At 39.4% G+C, this 20120-nt stretch overlaps 1 protein-coding gene and 1 long non-coding RNA gene across 3 annotated transcripts in view; one reads left to right on the top strand and one right to left on the bottom strand.

The window, feature by feature from the left end:
• The first annotated feature begins 923 nt into the window (after positions 1-923).
• LOC146492526 (uncharacterized) overlaps positions 924-20120 on the top strand; it is a 29907-nt gene continuing 10710 nt past the window's right edge. The window contains exons 1-6 of the mRNA XM_085149238.1: positions 924-1360; positions 2226-2336; positions 3647-3715; positions 3796-3891; positions 4147-4286; positions 4541-4653. Coding sequence (XP_085005364.1) covers positions 1204-1360; positions 2226-2336; positions 3647-3715; positions 3796-3891; positions 4147-4286; positions 4541-4653 — 686 coding nt within the window. The 5' untranslated portion in view covers positions 924-1203. The remainder of the gene's footprint in view (positions 1361-2225; positions 2337-3646; positions 3716-3795; positions 3892-4146; positions 4287-4540; positions 4654-20120) is intronic.
• Positions 6124-14109, bottom strand: LOC146492527 (uncharacterized). 2 transcript variants are annotated; one of them, XR_014872042.1, is made up of 7 exons: positions 13944-14109; positions 13058-13090; positions 12123-12206; positions 11972-11998; positions 10952-11023; positions 10744-10805; positions 6124-8900 (listed from the first exon to the last, which is right to left on the bottom strand). It is a non-coding gene; the product is annotated as an uncharacterized LOC146492527 (long non-coding RNA). The 2 variants fall into 2 exon arrangements; XR_014872043.1 differs by lacking the exon at positions 13058-13090.

The following is a 20120-nucleotide window of genomic DNA, read 5'->3' as shown; positions in this document are numbered from 1 at the left end:
TGATTTTGATCAATTGTGTTAACACAGTTTGTCAAAATGAAAACATGACTGTAAATTCAGACACGTGAGGTTGTGCTGAAAACAATGAGACCAAACGAGGCAAGTAAATAGTTTTTAAAGGTGAAATGTGGAGGAAGCATCAAAAGTAGTTGGACCCCAGAGGGTTAAACATTTTTTTAAAGTAACACAAAAGTTACTTTTCAAGTAATTAATTACTTTTAGAATCTAGTAACTCAGTTACTAACTCAGTTACTTTTTTGAAGTAGTAACTATTACTATAATTAATTACTTTTTCATAGGAACTTGCGCAACACTGCTATCTACACACTCCAAACACACGAAACATGACAAATCTCTCACATCTCAAGACTCGCTCTCTCTCTCTCTCTCTCTCTCTCTCTCTCTCCACTTTATCTCGGCTGTAACATCTGATGATGTAAAATGAGGACACGAGGATGCGTGGCACATTAAATGTTGCACAACGTATTTGTGAGTTTCATATCAGATAAGAAAAACATTTTCAGAAACCGTTCAGATGCACTTTTATCATGTTGTCCTATAAATTTGTTCCATCATGTGACTCGGCTGTCATATAAACACTTCTGTGTTCTTATTTAGTCACAGATCAGATCATCACATCTGTCAGGACAGAAAAACTAGCAGCAGTAAAAAGTACTGCAGAGTCTCAGGTTCGTGTTCAGCCCAGGCTCTGTGCTGCAGCTCAGCCCCTCTCTCTCCCCCCACTTTCTTTACTGTTTCAATGGTCTCTGTCCAAACAACAACAACAAAGAAATATCTGTGAAAAAGTAGAGTTCATAAACTCAAATCATGAATGAATAAATAACATTTTATTTTGAAGGAAATTTAGTTTAATTTGTTGAACAAACCTTCAATAAACCCAGAAAGTTGATTCTGTTTATCTGGACTTTGTGTTATCAGTTTTAATTTTAACTATGAAAAAAATGTGGTTCAGCTTTTCCTGTCATAACGTCTGTAGTTCCTGTTCAAAGCAGCTCACAGAGAGACAGAGGAAGCGAAGCGACAGCAGCATCAGAATACAGAGGACCAACATTTACTTATGATTTACTGCAGAATCAGAATCAGCTTCACATAGAAAAGCTCCAGTTAACAGAGAAACACAGCGACTGAGTGACAGCTCTGCTGTACAGGAAACTGATACTGCTGAAAACTGAGCATCTTAAAATGTCTTCCATCATCGATGAGGATCCAGAGTTGAGCATGAGTGTGAAATACAGCAAAGGAGAGGACAGAGGAGAGAGACTGGAGGGACTGGTCCTCCTCCATGAGAATGTGGACTCCAGCACAGACCATCAGGTCCCTGTTTCAACACAGGACGGAGGTAAGTATCAAATACTGAGGGATCAGGAATCAGGAGAGACTGTTTCCATCTTCTCAATAAAATATCAAACTAATGCAGATCCATCAAGGCTTTTGGGTCCAGAGACTCAGTTTATTCATAGTGTGGAGGAAAGTTCAAGCTTTGGTGAAGGTGTGCAGTCTCTGCTCTTATTATGGTTTATATGTTTCTATATTTTTAATGTTTTCTGTTTATTTAGAGAATAAATGATAAAAATTGTCTAGTTTAAAGTATCAGTGTGTTATTTTAGTAAGTGTAGAAACTCTTCAGTCTCCACAAGCTGACAGAAAAGTGTTGGAGGAGTTATCTCACAGATCAGTGGTGAAGGCAGAAATATAAGAAACAAGGAAGTGTTGGTCGACACTGTGGAGCGAGTATAACCACGGAAACTGCTCAAAGCACACTTTTCACAGCTAGTTTTAGCTGACAGGAAATCAGACCAATGAATAACAACTCTGTTTTCATTTCAGCAAATCATGGAGATATTGTTTTAATGACATAATATTCATATTATAATAACCAACATTGTCTTCATGATCTGGTCTTTGTGTGAAACACGGCTGATACACATTCGTCTGTTTCTGAGTCACATCAAAGCGTTTCTCTGTCAGAGTCTCTGTTCTCACATATGTAAAAGTCACCTGAAGACAAACATGTGACAAAGTCTCCTGTAAATATCAAAACTGCTAGAATGAACTTGTTCAGCTCATCATCAGGTCGGCTGCAGGTGGAAAGTCTTTCTGACAATAAACCAATAAAATACGCTTGAAAAATGGGAAACAAATTATGATTAAAACATGTTTAATAATTCAATTAACAAATTATTTTCTCCATTTTGCCTTCGTAGAAATAAAAGCCCAGGAGAAGCTTCCAGCTGTGAAAAGAAGCCGTTTCAGAGCTGTTGAAGTGAAGCTGGTGGTTCTGTATCTGCTGATTCTGGCTGGAATCACAACACGCTGTGAGGAGTTTTATTATCATGCTCATGATACACTCCCATGTTAAAATGAGCACCTTTGCTGCCTTAAAAACATGTTTCCATTCAGGACCAAATGAGTTTTGGTCTCTAAGGATAGTTTCCTCTTCATAAAAACTGCACGGTGGCATTTTAAATGGAATTCTCTGATCAATAATATGAGCTGCTGTGTGGTACAGCCTGACCAACACGTTGGTTTTGCTGACTGAGCTTCTAGTATTTCATGAGTCTGTTACTTAGCACTGATTAGCAGGTGTGTGTCTGTGTGCATGATTCCTGGCTCATATCTTGTGTGTGTTGTGGAGGTGGAGTGAATGTTCTTGTTGTTCCTTCAAACTCTTCACTCAACACGGTGATTCTGTGATTATATCAACAAAGCAGACAGGCAGCAGCATCTGCTGCAGACTGATGCAGGTGCAGTCACACTATGTTAGACAGTGGCCGTCTGTCATTGTGCGACTAGTTAGTTCACTTGGTGTATTAAGCAGGTAGCTAACAAGCTAATGTTAGCTCCATTCATCTGCTGGGATATATCAATTAATCTTTTTTTATTACATCAAATCACATCAACAGTTGCCTCGAGGTTCTTTATATTATCAGGTAAAGACTCCACAATAACAAAAACAACAACACAGAGAAAACTCCCAGCAGCTGCTGATGTTTGGATTTTAAGGTGGTTTGATTCTAGGTTTTAAATCAGTTGATGACCTTCAGCTGACCTTTAGGTCCTGGTGGAGCTGTGACAGACTTAATGCTGAATCAGGAGAAACATCACAAATCTGTGATGTGAGAATAGAGAGGCCTGCAAAAGGACGTCTGAAAGCAGGAAAAACTGTAACAGGAGTTCCTGGAAGCTGCAAGAAGAAACATTTATTAATTATAAATAAGCAGAAAGAGGAAGTGTTGAAGCCTCAGAGCAGCTTTGACTGAATGTAAAAAGACATATTTTCAGTGAGAACAGGCACATGTCACATGAGTCAGAATCTATTCTTTCAAAGCATATAGATAACATCTCTGACTACAGGTGTAGAAATGCTGTTTGATTCTTCACCTTCTTCCTCCACACTGAAGCACAATTATTCTGAATCTTGTCAGTGGTTTTTGTTCACAGTTGATACGTATTTAGCTCATCAGATTTCCTGTAGTTCTAACACCTCCACCCACAGGACATGTTAAAGAACAATGGCTGCAAGTTTCTGACTCTTATTGATATTTGACAAAGCAGAGGAAGAAGATTATTTCTGTTCAATGTTTCACTCATTTTATTTTATTTTGATTTCACTGAAATATTTCAGATGCTTTGAACAAGAGTGAATTCAACAAAATGAAGAACAGCCACACTGAGCTCCAGGATGAACTTCAAGGTAAGCAAACACCAAGTTCTTATATCACAGATATATTTGCAGAACATTTTAACTTAATTATAATCTGTTTTCCTCTAAAGACACAAAAACCAACCTGACTCAGTTACAGAGCCGTTATGATGAACTGAGTAAAAACCACAGTCAGCTACAGGAAGAAGTGAAGAAGATGATAGAAGGTAATAAAGTTTGAATAACTAATAGAAAACATCAGTGTTACACAGTGATAACCTGATTGTGTCTTTGTTTTGAATCCTAAATGTTTGATGCTGTGTAACAGTTTCTCTGTATAAATGTAAGTTTCAGTTAATTATGAATAAGAGAGAAAACCTGAGTTTAAATGAAGTATTTACAGGGAAAATGACAGGGACCAAAGATTAATGTGATACAACATGACACAAAGTCTGACTTTAAAACATGTGTTTGACTTTAAGAGAAGTGTGATGAAGGATGGACGAGATTTGGAAGCAGCTGTTACTTTATATCCAGTGACTGGAAAACTTGGTCTGACAGCAGGAGAGACTGTCAGGATAAAGGAGCTGATCTGGTGATGATAAACAGCAAAGAGGAACAGGTGGGTGTGTTTGTTCATGTCTGTGTGATCTTTGATGGAGCTGACAGTCATCTGTTACTTGTGTTTTTGACCTGCTGTCAGTCTGTGACCTGCTTCCTGTTTCCACTCTGATGGATTTCTCTCTGATTTCTGCACAATGGAAGAAAAGTTTCATCACATTTATTCTTCCTTCAGACATATTCACAAGATGATGTCACCACAACAGAAGTGCTGAATTATGACTGGAGACAATATTTGTGTCTCTTCTCAAACAGGAATTTGTCAATCAACTGAACATGAGAGGATTGTTCTGGATTGGTGTGAGATCCAAAAACACATCAGGAGGATATAAATGGGAATGGGTGGATGGATCAGCGCTGACAGAAACGTGAGACATTCGTTTGTTTCTATTCCAGAGTTATTATTTAGAAGTGAAACATTGATGTTTTGGAAGATAGATCAGCAATACATGAGTTGAGCTATTTTCCAACAGCCCCACAAACTGAATGTAAAGAAAAGCAGAAATCCTCCTTTGAATGAACAGCTGTGCTTGAACTCTCTTCATCTGCAGTCTGTGATGACGTTCAGTTACAACAAGTCAGTTTGAAGAAATCAGGATTGAAACATGTTCAAAGCAGCGACTGACACATTTCACTTTGTTCAATTTGTCTTCATGTTTTTTGTGCTGTAATGTTTCTTTTCTCACAGAACAAAAACTGTTTCAGAGAATTCCTGTCTCTTCTTCTTTGGTGTTTGTAAAACTTCAGAACATATGAAGGAAGAAGCTTCAGTAAATATGACCTGATAGACACACATTTCAAAGTGATGTCTGTAAACAGCTGACAAAACAGTTTCAAACAGCAGAAAGTCAGCTCTGACTTCTTTTTATTCTCCATTTTTACAGCAGGAAGATTTCATATTCATCAAAGCTTGAAAGCTGTTTTAGTGTGCATGATGATTCTCAGAGAAAAGTCTAAAGGAGGGAAAGTGGGTGAGAAACCTGGGAAAGAAATACAGGAAATATTGGAAATATTCCAAAAGAGACTCATATTTATATGAATGTGACAATAGTTATGAGTTTAGTCCAGTTTCATATCAGATTTGATCTCTCTGACAGGTTCTGGGCAGAAGGACGTGAGATTCCCAGTTATGGTTACTGTGGAGTCTGCTGTGACGTTGATGGGAGATGGATAGGGTCACGTTCTTCTACCCCAATGATCTTCATCTGTGAGAAATGAGTTTGGTGCTTTGATGTAAATGTTTGAATAATCCAACCAAAGACACCTCACTATGAAATGTCCTGCATGAGCCTCAGACTCAGCTTACAGTCTTTACTTGTTCATTCTGCATCATATATTGATTACATATATTGTCCCTCTGTGCTCTGTGCTGTACAGTAAGGTTGGAAGTCATCCACACAAAACCTTGAAGTACTTCATTACTCTGTAGTTCCAGCAAATTGTTCTAATAAAAGTCAAAGTGCAGCTTGTCTTTACTTTGGTTTACTTGGTTTATTCATCAGTCTGTTGGTCCTAAAACTTCAGTAAACGTCTTCTTCAGTTTCTCTCAAACAGCTGAAAGTAGCTGCTTCTTATTTTTAGCTACAAATCAGGAACCAAGAGACTGAAACCAGCACAAATTCAGTTTGTCAAACTTACAACGTGTGAATAAGTGAAGATGAATCTGTTTAAAACAGCTTTCCTTCTTCTTCACTTACATCAAAACACAACTTTACCTTCCTGCTTAGTTTGCAGCGAGCTGCCTGCACAGCGTTAACACACTGAAGGTCAAAGTTCACTTCAGCACGACAGAAAGGAAAAGTCCAGAAACAACAACCCTCACAGTGGACACGGTTAAAGTCTGTTGATTTAAAAAATTTTTTAGGGGGCCTAGAACTGAGCCCTGTGGGACACCCCACAAGAGAATAGCAGAGGACGACACATGGTCACAGAGACAGACACAAAAAGTTCACAGAGTCAAGTTCTTCTCTTTCAAGGCTCTATTTTTCACCAGAGCTACAGTATCCAGAGTTGTACGTAGTGAAGAGTCAAAGTTATTAACAAGATAATCGACCTCTGTTGGAGTAGCGTTCAGATAGCTGCTCTGCTCTATGAGCATTGAAGATGATAACAGTGGGTGGATTATATTCTTAAACTTAATTACAGCACTTTCACAAAGACATCTACTGTGATAAAGTCTGCTCTCCACTACGGATGGGTACCGGTAATAAACGGTAGTAACCAGACCGAAAAGCAGCGCACATTTCGGTGCTTTATTTTCCTGAGATGTCATACGCTTCAGATTCTAGCCAATCATTTTACCTTTCCAAGGATAGTAGGCGGGTCCAGGTACGTACGTTCTTTTAGAGCACGTTATTACATTAATGCATGTAAGGTGAACTAGCAAACACCATCGTAGTTACATGCGGCTGTCTTCTTGTTTGATGGCAGATACTCCCTTCACCCTGGTTAAAAAGGTTAAAATGACCAAAGAAAAAGTGGAAAACAGTTAAACATGAGAGGTTTTTGGACAAAGTTTGTGTTTTTTCCATTGTTTAAGCTGCTTCCAGCCAAGAGTGATACCATATATGCCCCATAGCTGCAGAAAAGGCTAACATTGTTATCTTTTTACAAAAAACAGCTGAACATGAGAGGTTTTTGGACAAAGTGTGTGTTCTCCATTCTTTAAGCACCATTTAAGCACCGGCACCGTTTCAAAAGTACCGGTTTGGCACCGGTATCGGATAAAACCTAAACGATACCCATCCCTACTCTCCACTGCTGTGTAATCAATGATTGTAAATGTAAATGTTATCAGGAAATGATCAGACAGGAGACGGTTTTCAGGAAACACTGTTAAATGTTCAGTTTCTATGCCATATGTTAAAACAAGATCTAGAGTGTGATTAAAGTGGTGGGTGGGTTCTTTTACATTTTGAGAGAAGCCAACTGAGTCTAATAACAGATTAAATGCCATGTTGAGGCTGTCATTTTTAGCATCTACATGGATGTTAAAATCACCCACAATAATTATTTTATCTGAGCTCAGAACTAAATTAGATATAAAGTCTGAGAAATCAGACAGAAACTCTGTGTAAGGCCCAGGTGGACGATAGATGATAACAAGTAAGACTGGTTTCTGAGTTTCACAGCTGGGGTGGACGAGGCTAAGCATCAGGCTTTCAAATGAATTAAAAGTCTTACACTTTCTTATTCTTATATTTTTTATTACAGAAAAAATAGAAACAAACAAATGAAATTTTTATTTTTAAATGGGGAAAAAAGAGTAAACAGAACAACTTTTTAAAAGAAAGAACACAAACTCCAACATCAGCTTTTGTCCTGAAAGAATTTTTCTACACAATCTTCGAATATACGATGCTTTACAATCCATCATTATTATCAGTAAACGCCCACACAATGGAAGACATTTCAGGATTACAAGAAGAATTTGAGTCTGACAGCAAATATTTCACTGATTCGTCCACAGACAGCTTCATCATGTGGACTGAACCTTTTACCGTAAAGTTCAAACTTAAAATCTAGAATATAATTAAAGCATCTTATCCAATCAATAAAGTAATCCTAGCTCGTGCTGAATAAAAGTAGAAATTACCTTGGAAATCGAACTTTTCAAATTAAGAGCTTACATGTAAATGCAAGAAAATACTGAAACACAACATTTTCCAGATTTCTGCCCTAAATTTCCCACAGAAAAAGTTTCTCTATTTTCAAACAAAGTTTCACTGCAAATGAATATTTAAGGCACAATAAAACAATAAATGTATTTACACAGACAGACTGTAGTTTTTGTAATCATCTAGAAGTTCACTCAATTTGGCCAAAAACTCATAAAAGCCATAATAAAAAAGGAGATAATCAGTTTATGCCACGCCCCCATTACAATGATCACACCAGAGTATCTAAAATCATGTAATTCTCATGAGCACCTGAGGTCTCGCTGTTTGTAAAGGTCTGATTCATTAAGCCAACTTACAGTGAAAGGGTTAAAGCACCAACCTTCACATTACATTTATGCTTTGTTTAGTATCCAACCATTTTATTTTATGTATTCACTTCTAAATATTATGATTTTAATTATATTTCTCCTACATAAAAACATTATATGCATTAACAGACGTCACACTAAAACATTTTCTTCCACCTGCCTGGAGATGTTTCCTGCAGAGGCAGCAGGTGTGACTGCTGAGCTCCGCCCACTTTATCAGATGCAGACTTTAGCGTCTGCTTTGTGTCCAATCGGTATGAAACTATTCTCACAGGTGCATAAACCAGTGACAATGTTTCAAATATCTTTACAAACATGTTTTCAGATTTATGATTTACTCTAAAAGTTTTAAACTGATCAAAACTGACTCATAAATTTTGCTGTCATGAAGGTTCAGATTGAGGAAGCATGAACACTTTTAAAACCCATTTCATGGAAAGCTAAAGAACCACATTATACCTCAGATTTTTAATCTGTAAAGTGCAAAATAAACTATTTATATTTATCATTATTATTTTTAATTATTGTAGCCTGTATGCCAATAATCTAGTTCATGCGAGCCGTGAAACTTGATGTAGCTGAAGATTCAGGACGACTCCTGGGCCTGACCTTGTTTGTCAGAATCAGCTGCAGAGAGGAGCAACAGTATTATTTTACATGTAGAGTAACAGCAGGTTCTCAGTGAGGGATGCACCAACTTAAACTCTTATGTGTAATCACACTGAACTTTTTTTTAACTTTAAATCAGTTAAATATAACAAAGACTTCAACAATAGAATTTATTTAATATTTATTAGAAAATGTAAAAGTCCAAAAAAATAAATTAATTAAAAAGTCATCACATTCATTTGACCTCATCTCATTTCACTTTAATCGGTCTTTACAGCTCACTGCTCTTATTTACACTCACACTAGTGTCTTCTTTCAAATAAAGTCTCTAAAGTTTGAAAGGGAACATAACGAGAGAAACTGAAAGACACACACTGAACTTCAGGTAAGAAGTTATGACGTGCAGTCTATCTGGTCAGATATAAACCAAGTTTAGGTGGAGTTTATTTTCATTGTGCTGACTTTTTACAGTCAGTTACAATAACTCGTACTGCTACTAGCTAGCATGACGGAGTTTCTGTACAGCCGGGTGGTGCTATGATGTTACTGATGTTGAACTTTATTTTATTTATAAGGTTATTTAGTAGAGTTTCCAACCGTCCCGTACAAACGAAATCGTCCCACATTCAGAGAAAATATTATGCGTTTCGTGTTGAGCTGAAAAGGAACAGTTTGTCCCGAACTTCAGCTACAATGGAAAAAGACACAAAGCTGGAGTTATTCTGTTGTTGCTGCACAGCTGCCTCTTCCCCTGTCATTCTCTCCCCTCTCTCGCCTGTTGCAACTTCAATCATGAAACTGATCAATGATCAGCTGATCGGCTTTTCTCTCTTGTTTGTTTATCACTTTGCGCCAGAAACAGGAAACCAGCAGATGTGGTGCTAAACAACAGCAGCACGTTTGATCAGCTGTTGTTAGAATTGATTTAATATTAATTTCTAGTATCAGCTGATGTTTGCTGGAGCCACAGCTGTAAAGCTGCTGGTCATGATGGTTTGGATATGTGGTGAGAGGAAAACATGAAGATGAAACCAGGAGATGTCCTTACTGAATCATCAGAGCTGAACAGGTGATGGAGAAAAAAGTTTACCTTTTAGGTGACATGGATGAGTTGAAGGGAAGTTATGAACTGTTTCTGTTTTCTAAGTAGCTGACAGCTGGTAACTGTGCAGGGGCGGATCTAGCAAAGTTTTGCCAGGGGGCCAGGTAGGGCATTAACATGGAAAAGGGGGGCACAAAGAAATACTTTTCTTTCTTACTCTCATATAAAATATTTAGCTTTTATTAAATAGTTATCTGAATCTTACAACCAAAGTTTGTATATTAATTCACAATATTGGCTGTAGACCATTGTTACTCGTTCAGAATAAAGAATAAAGAATAAAGTAATGCTACAAAGCGTGTTCATGCAAACATTGTCGGGTCTGCCGTGGTACAATGGGACTTCTGCTCATGAACCTCTGTGCACAGCGTCTGCAAATCGGGGCTGTACGAAGTCACCTCATCTTTACACAAAACTGTAAGCTGCCATCTGTGAGGCGCGAGCGGTGTTTGTTTTTACCATAGTTCATGGTGGAGAATGGCTGCTCTGCTGAGTTTTGCTCTCTGTAGCCGTATGAATGCCAAACTACACTGATTAGCAGCGGCATAGGCACACTTAAAATTTCTTCTGAAATTTTCGCTTTCTAGTTAGTACAATAATTCCAAATGTCATAATCATCACGTTCATTAATGTCTAACAACTTATTGATCCAGCTTTGCAAGACCAATATCAGGCTGGTGCATCCCTCTCCATATGTCAACTTTCTAATATCCTAAATTAACTCATTGTGAATCTGTGAAGCACATCTGAGACACTTACGAGAGATCAGTCAGAGACACCAGAGTCAGAGCTATCGTAATCACTGTCTTGGTCAATGGACACTGTGAAAGGAAAAAAAGCACAGTATTCAGCTGCAACATGAGTTTAAAATCAGTCAAACCAGAGTACAAAATTATGTAACTTTACACACAAAAATTACACAAAAATATTACACATTGATACAACACGTTAGCTGAGAAAGACTTACTGTTGCTGCCTCTGAGAGCTTTGACTTCATCAGAGTCTTCATCAGCCTCCTCGTCATAGTCAGTGTCCCCTCCTAGAAACACAAACACAAAATGTTAAAGTTCATCCTTTGTTGTATGTGCTGCTACACTTCCTGTAAAGACGACAAACAGTTTGAGCTGAATGAAGCAAAACACCAAACTTAAGCCACAAACTCATGTGATGTTAGTGATAATTTGTTTCTGCAATTCACTCAATTTGTCCCAAAACTCATCAAGGCCTTATTAACAAAGAATCAACTACTGTCACCCCATTACAATGATCACACCTGTGTACCTTAAATCCTCATAAGCTGTCCTGTGATCTCACAGTTTGTAACACTCATGTAATTTACTGTCTATTAATTTTATTTATGATGTATTTTGGTTCTATGTTTTATTGTAAAAAGTATGTATTGTGATTATAAGCCCAACAAGGGACAATGGTTGAGATTAGCAATAGCTATAAGAGAGTGATATTATACCCCTTATGTCAAACTGAGTGATTTATGACCCCCTATAATGATTTATGGTCCTGGGAAGTAATAAAGTAATAAAGTAAGTAATAAAAATATGATATTCATAAAAATATGATATTCATAAAAATATGCTAGTTCATAGCTCATTGCTTTTCCCCCCTAAAAAGAACTAATTGATTATTTAAGTTTCTTGTATATCAAATAGCATTCTTTTATTTTTAAAAAAAAAAAAGTTTTTATTTTTTTTTTATGCTTAAAATCGCCATCTGGTGGTGGCTCAGCGTATGTGCGAGGGCGCGTGCCCGAGGCCGTGTGTCTGGGCGCGCCCTCGCACATACGCTGAGCCACCACCAGATGGCGATTTTAAGCATAAAAAAAAACAAAACTTTTTTTTTAAAACAAAAAAAAAAAGTTTTTATTATTTTATTATATAAAAAATAAAAACTTTTTTTTTTTTTAATGGATTAAAAAATAAAAGAATGCTAAACTGTGAATCTGTGAAGTGCATAAACCAGAAGTACTTACCAGAGTCACTGTCTTGGTAAATGTGCTCTGTGAAAGGAAAAAAACAAAGTATTCAGCTGCAACATGAGTTTAAAATCAGTCAAACCAGAGTACAAAATTATGTGACTTATAATTACACATTGATACAACACGTTAGCTGAGACAGACTTACTGTTGCTGCCTCTGAGAGGTTTGTCGTCAGCATCACATCCTCCAAACAGACACTCATCCTTTGTTGTAGGTGCTGCTACATTTCCTGTAAAGACGACAAAGATTTTGAGCTGAATGAAGCAAAACAGCAAACTTTAGCCACACACTGATGTGATGTTAGTGATCGTTGCTTATTGATCTGTTTCCAAATGGTTATGGTGATAAGTGGTGCTGTCATGTAGTTAAGAGTGGAAGAGTATACACTAGGTTATATTTGTAGTCATTAATATTAACTTGGTAATTTCCCAGTGTTCCTGAACATCTCACAAAGACTGAAGGAAATGACTCGACTATCCTAAAAACCTTTTTGTTTTGTTTGTTTTTGTTTGTTGTTACAAAAAAAGGTAATCTCTCTCTCTCTCTCACACACACACAGGTTAGTTAAGGACAAACTGCTCCACATGTGAGGAAACATTTGAAGCTGATCTGTTTCTGTTTATTCTTTTATTTATGAACTGCAGGTTAAAATCAGCTTTAGTCTCCTAAGACCCGAACTCTTCCACAGCAGCATTTTTAATTTCTCTTTGATATTTGGGCTGATTGGGGCCTGATAAATGTAAAAACAAAGAATTACCAGATTTTTTTACCTTATTTTTGTTTTTATGAAAAATCAGAGCCACGTATGAGGATATTCGTTTAAAATTTTGATAGAATAGTAGCAGCATAATGTCCTCATAAATGGATATCAGGCCCTTGTAGAGCAAAATTAAGTATTTTGGTCTAAATAACCCAAAATGTGACGTCCACATATGTGGACGCAGGTCCTAGGAGGTTAAGGTTTTCAGCTGCTGCTGTATAAATATTATTACCACATCAAATAATAAGAGCTTATGTGTTAAAACTTAAATTAAAAGAAAACGTTTACCAAAAACCAGAGCAGAAAAATAAAGTGCTTACGTGGTGTAGTAGTGTAAACAGCCTGAGGAGAATCTGTAAACAAACACAAAAGACCAAATGACATATTTATTCAGTCAGTGCTTCATGTTTGATTCTTTTGATCTGTTCATATAAAAAATTACATTTTAACAGAGTTAAGTTAAAGAGCAGTGACTCCACAGAGAAACACTGAAAGTCAAAAGTACGTCTGAGTTTGTTTCATAAAGAGAAACTGAGCAGCGCAGTCACAGAGAGGAACCTCTGTCCTCTGCAGACACCTGACAGCAGCCATGTTTCACCTGTCGGGCTCAGGTATGAACCACTGCAGGGTGGAGCCAAAGCTCACAGCTGGCTGTGTGGAGCCCAGCTGTTGTAAAGGAAGGAGCTCAGCAGCAGACTGAGCTGCACAAACAGAGGAGAGAGCAGGAACCAAAGATCTGCTGTGCTGCTCGTTTAAAGGAGTCGCTCTTAATCAGACCTCACTACACTTTATTTCAAACTTCACCACTAGTTGGCAGTGTTTCACAGGAAGTGTCAGGAGCAGTTCCTCTAGTATGGAAGCAGTAGATGCAGTATTTGGGATGTGACCAGGTGCTGTGGTGGTTTCACTGAGCAGGAAGGTTGTGGGTTCAAACTCAGCTGGAGCCTCTCTGTGGGTTTGTGTTCTCCCACAGGTTAAACATGTGCTCGTTACATGAACTGCTGACCTACACTGAACACAGGGACCAACATGAGAGCAGAGCTCTCTGAAGGGACCTGAGTCACAGACTGTCTGTGATCCTGCAGGGACCAAACTGACAGACAGCTACTGTCCTGTTACTGTCAGATTAAAGGTGTTAAAGGATCGGCTCAGACTGACTCGAGTCTCTGAGCATCAAACTTCATAAGAGAAAAATAAAGATGTTACCTTGGTTGTCGTTGGCTCCACGTCTGCGTCCTGTAAACAGACGTAACACAGACTGTCAGTGATCATGGATGAACTCAGTGGTTTGTTCTGCATGTGTGAAGCAGCTCAACTCTGATGTCATCATCAGACCTCAGCAGCATGTTCATTAACATGCAGTGTGAATGAATCACATTTATATAGCACCTTTCTAGACAAAAGATCACAAAGTGCTTCACACAGAGATAACCAGGTATAAAATAAAAACAGACAAAAAGTTAACAAAATGCAAATTTCAAAAATAAAATGAATCATTTTGAAAGACAGATCAGTGACTACAAATCGGGTCAGAAGTCATCATATAAAGGTGATGTAAACAAAATGAACATTTTTATATGATGAATTCTGACCCCATTTGTAGTCACTGATCTGTCTTCAAAATTATTCATTTTATTTTTGAAATCCTTTACTGCATAAATCTTCTCGCTCACTATGTGTTAACAGACCTCTCTGCATTGAATCATATCTGTTATTAACCTCTGTCTCTCTTCTACAGCATGTCTTTATCCTGTCTTCCTTCTCTCACCCCAACCAATCACAGCAGATGGCCCCGCCCCTCCCTGAGCCTGGTTCTGCTGGAGGTTTCTTCCTGTTAAAAGGGAGTTTTTCCTTCCCACTGTCGCCAAAGTGCTGCTCATAGGGGGTCATATGATTGTTGGGTTTTTCTCTGTATCTACTGTACAATATAAAGCACCTTGAGGCGACTGTTGTTGTGATTTGGAGCTATATAAATACAATTGAATTGAACTGTCAGAGGCCATAAGAAGATCATTTGTAACCTTCACTAAAGCTGTTTCTGTGCTGTGATGAGCTCTGAAACCTGACTGAAACTCTTCAAATAAGCTATTCCTCTGCAGATGATCTGTTAGCTGTTACAGACGGGACAGACATGGCTGGGGGATAGGAAAGGAAGAAAGATGAAGGAAAAGAAAAACAGACAGGAAGGAGGACAGTGAGAAAGGGCACTTAAAAAAAAAAAAAATCCCGGATCACCCGCTGAGAGAAAAAGATAAAAGAAGCAAAAAAGAGAGCAACATAATAAACACCATCACAATAATCTAGCTGGTGAGGGGAGATAGGCGTCCAAACTTTGGACGGCCTGAGATGTTCCCAGAGAGGTGGAGAGGTGAGTTACATTAGAAAGATCAGAAAGTGTGTTTGGATTGACAACAACTGTGATGACACATTATAACCTGTAATTTAAGTTCTGCCCCTGCTTTGATCAAATGTGGGTTACTGCTGGTTAGTTAGTGTGACTTCATACAAACCTGTGTGTTACACCAGTGGAAGAAGCTTTTCCTTCATCAGTCTTCTTGTTTCTTACTATAGGGGTGAACAGCGACACTAACACTCTCTGGCTCTATGCTGCCCCCCTGTGGTCACAGTTTTAGTCAGTGTTGGTATGAAATGTTTGAAAGCTTCAGCACCACAGACAGCTACAGGCAGCTCCACCCTCCTGTACCATGTCTGCAACCTGTAACTTCAGTGTGTTGATTTAAATAATGAAATAAACTCTGGCTGCACATCGTTCTGCTTTTCTTTAAAAACAAAAACAAAAACGGTTAAATAGTGTAAAATATGTAAATGTACAAACAAAATGTACAAAAGTTAGTGGTCCCAGAATAACTACAACTTTAAATAATTATAATCATAGCGAAGTTTGGCCTGATGGTGGCAGTAATGGAAACATTAGAGTACCACCATCATCAGTTTAAATTTACCACATTTGATTTGAAGAACACTCAAGGACACTGTACACAGTAGAATAATAAAAGCAACAGAAAAGCAGGCAGTTTACACAATCATAAAGTCATAAGGCATAAAACAAATTTAACATAGCAGAGTGGAGAGGTTATGTGGGATAAGCTATTTTGAACGAGTGAGTTTTTGTCTAGACTTAAAGAGAGAAAAGGAAGAGATATTTCTTAAATCAGGAGGTCGTGAATTCCAGAGTTGAGGAGCAGCTGAAAGCCACGGTGGCAAGACAGGGGGAGGGGATAGAGAGAGAGAAGAAGAAGATCTAAGACACCGAGATGGGATCATCATCAGAGATAGATGATGAACAGCCTTAAATGTATACAAAAGTTGTTAGGTTTAATGTATGTGTTGTAGGTTGCCATTTAAAAAGCTAGAATGCTTCTGTTTGCTATCTATTTAACCTAGCATACGACTATGTGCACGACATTGATAAGGGGAACAAGCAGCCTTGAGAAGAACAGATTCTACCAACAACAATCTGGGAGAGCTGCACTCCCATCATATAACCACACACATGATTGCACAGCACAATCACACTTTGCAACCAGAATACAGCAACAAGCTTTATGAATATTAATGTGTGTAACCAATAAAAAAAACATGCAGGGAGAAAGCAAGTTGAAGTGGGTTGGAAACAGCAAAGCTGCTGCAGGACAGGAGTGATGTGATCTATAGAAGGGGTCCTGGTGATGATACGAGCCACAGAGTTCTGGACACATTAAAGCTTATTAATGGATTTTTGAGTAAGACCAAAAAGAAGTGAATTACAGTAATTGATCCGAGCAGTAACAACGCTGTGAACAAGAACGGCAGCGGCGTGTGGAGTGAGAAAAGGACGGAGACGATTAATGTTGCACAATTAAAAGTATGCAGACTGAGTAACATTATTAATGTGTGAATTGAAAGATAGAGTACTGACAAGGATGATACCCAAACTTTTCACAGAGGAAGAAATGGAGACCGGCAAGTTATTGATCGTAATAGAGAAACTGTTGGTTCTGAATAATGTTGATTTAGAGTCGACCAAGAGAAGCTCAGATTTGTTATTGTTGAGCTTAAGAAAAGTAGAAGAGAACCATGAATTTAGTTCGGCTAAGCAGAGGGTGAGGGAGGATGGGGGGAGAGCAGAGTAAGGTTTATTGGACAGATAAAGCTGGGTGTCATCAGCATAACAGTGAAACTGGATATTATATTTATGAATAATGTGTCCAAGCGGAAGAAGGTAGATAATGAAAAGAAGGGGCACAGGACAGATCCCTGGGGCACGCCAGTGACCAGAGGAAAGGACTGAGAAGTAAAGGATTTGAGTTGAATGAACTGAGTGCAATCAGACAGGTATGATTTAAACCAGGCTAGTGGAGTATGGGAGAGACCGATGGAGGCTAGCCTACTGAGAAGTACAGAGTGAGAAATAGTGTCGAAAGCAGCGCTCAGATCGAGGAGAATAAGAATGGAAAGTAAACCAGAGTCAGCTGCCATAAGAAGATCATTGGTTATTTTTATAAGTGCTGTTTCTGTGCTGTGGGAGGGACAAAAACCAGACTGGAACTGTTCATACAGATTATTATTAGTTAAATGTGAGTGGAGTTGTGTGGCAACTATCTTCTCAGGAATATTTGAAAGGAATGGTAGATTGGAAATAGGACGGAAATGATCAAAATTACTGGGATCTAGACCATTTTTTTTTCACTATTGGGGTGATGGCAGCAATGTTGAGGGAAGCAGGAACAGTTCAAGTTCAAGTTTAAATTTTATTCACCACATGTAGTGGCAGGTTGCCCTGCAGTGGAATGAACCCGCCCCCCTACCTTACACACACAACACAGACATCACATGGGGATACAAGTCAGAGAACGGTTGCATTACAGAAAAAAACACTGAAATATACACTACAATGGGAAAGTACAAGAGGAAAAAAAGAGACCTCTACTCATGCTGGGCTATAGAGGACAGCACGAGAACAGGAAACAAAAAACTCCTCTGCACAGAATGCACATAAATGTCGACAACACAACATTATAGAGCACGTGACAAGCCACAGGGTTGGGTAAGGGATAAGGAGTAATCCCAGGCAACACAGCAGCCATCCTGCCACTGCGCCGACTCTCCAGCGCGGGCACAGACCCGCCTCGTGTTCCCAGGAGGCAACAAGCATCGAAGGCATTGGAAGGGGAGGGGGGATGTGTGAGTGCTTATCAGTGTAAATGTATGTGTGTGCGTGTCCATAGTTCAGCTGAGACAGTGTCCTTTGCCCTGTCAGGCTAAGTAAACAGTCTACCAGCCAACCCAGGTGGCCTTGCATGGAATGGGAAGGAACAGACTAAACACCGTTGTTATCAGGGAGTTTTTGTTCAGCTCCAGCCTTGAGCCCACAGCTGGCGCCGAAGGGGTAGCCGCATCATAATGGTGATTTTTCTTTTACAAACAACTCATGAGAATTTCAAGCTGTTTTTAACACTCCGACACTGGTCTCTCAATCTCCCGTTGGATAGCTGCGAGTTTCTCCATGATGTTATTTACCTTCAATTCTGTGGTCTTTTCAGTCTTTTGCTCACAGAGCAGATTCTGAGACCTCACGACCGCAGCCAACTGATCCGCGATGTAATCCAGCTTCTGCCCAGAGGTGTTGTTCCGAGTGGATTCTTCCCTGATGTAATCCAATATACGCTCAGAGGTGTTATTCTGAGTATTCACTGCAGCCGTAAGCGCCTCCAAGGTCTTAACCATGCTGCACTCAGTGAGCCATTTCTGAGAAGCCGCACCTTGATCGACAGTCCCGCCAGGAACACGATCCTCCATTTCTGCCACCCGTCCATCGTGTACCCAGGTTCTCCCGAGCCCAGACTGGGAAAAGGGTGTCAATAGCATTCAGAGACCAGTTGATCAAATCCATAATTCTCTTTAGGTTTTTAGACACAGACTGTGAGAGACTGATCCAGGGAAGTGAAATACACACGAGACAAGACAAGGACACGAGAGGCTAAGCAGGGAAGATAAGGGGAAGGAGGAAAGGAGAAAAGTGCGACCGCCTTCGCCGAGAGCCAAACGAGTTCCAGTGGTAAATGAAGAATAGACGATAGCAGATATGAGGGGAAGCAAAGAGGGCAGACAGGCCTTGACCAAAACTGTAGGAATGGGGTCTCGCTGGCAAGTAGAAGGTTTCGACTTACAGATGAGATCTGAAATATCAGTAACAGCAGAAAAACAGTGTGATGGGAGAGGAATCACAAAGGAAGAGCTACAGGGAACATTGGAAACCAGGTCTTTGTGTATTGTGTGAATTTTCTCAATGAAAAATAACATCAGAGAATCACAGAAGGAAGATGAGTAAAGGTGAGCAGGTAAAAGATCTACTGACCTGAAAGAAGAGTTGGACAGTGAAAACAGTATCTTGGTTGAGTCATCATTTGAACAGATAATGGTGGAACAGTAAGCAGAAGCTTTTGTTGAGCAAATAAAATGTATTTATTTTCTTCTTTATGTTCAGATTTTCCCCTCAGTGGTTTCATTCGTGTAAACATTGGATGTTTAAACATCTCTAATTAGGAAAACAGCTGAAATTTCCATGAAACTAAAGTGTGTGTTTCCTTAAACGACCTCATTTCCAACCTGTTGCAAGATTTCTCTGCCTGCCCACTAACAGCAGTCGGTAAGAAGATTTTTACCCAGAACTTAAATGAAAACCAGAGAGCAGAAAAGTAAAAAAAACAAAAACAATGTTGGGGTTGGCCCGGAAGCAGAGAGGAGAAGAGGGTCAGAACATGTGGACAGTATGAAAATGGAGGAGGTGAAAGAACTTCTCTGGAGGACGGACGTGTTGCTAACAGTGGCAGCTTTGAAGATTGGCTGCAAAGGCAGAGTTTCTCTGGAGACTTGGAGGTAGACAGGAGCCCTCCTGGGGCCTGGCTGGATAACTCAGAGGTCTCAGACAAATAGAAAGGAAAATCTTTAGGCTCGCTGGCTCTGGTTCCACAGGGATACCCGGCTGGGGTACACTCACTGGGGCAGTGTGTCCACGCTCAAACTCCAACCAGTTACTGGGGATGCCCCTGGTGGAGCAGTCACTGAGCTGGAACTGGTTTCATTATGGGACCTCTCACCTCTGACAGACCTAGCAGCAGCATCAAGGTTTGAAGGCTGCCTGACTCAGACTGGGCTTGGATGCTGGATGGCTCAGGTTACAGGGAGACACACTTCCACAGCCACCTCCTCCAGCTTATCCAAGGGAACATCAAGGCGTTCCCAGGCCAGCCAAGAGATCTAATTTCTCCAGCTTGTTCTGGGTCTATCCAGTGATTCTACCATAGAAGCATGAACAGGTGGAGACGGAGGCTGCAGCCTGACTGCTCATCAGTTACCTGCTGAAGTTCAGGGTCTGGCTGC

The sequence above is a fragment of the Neolamprologus multifasciatus genome, chromosome 22 (assembly GCF_963576455.1).
Source record: "Neolamprologus multifasciatus chromosome 22, fNeoMul1.2, whole genome shotgun sequence".
Classification (NCBI taxonomy): Eukaryota; Metazoa; Chordata; class Actinopteri; order Cichliformes; family Cichlidae; genus Neolamprologus; species Neolamprologus multifasciatus.
This window is presented reverse-complemented; position numbering and strand designations above follow the sequence as displayed.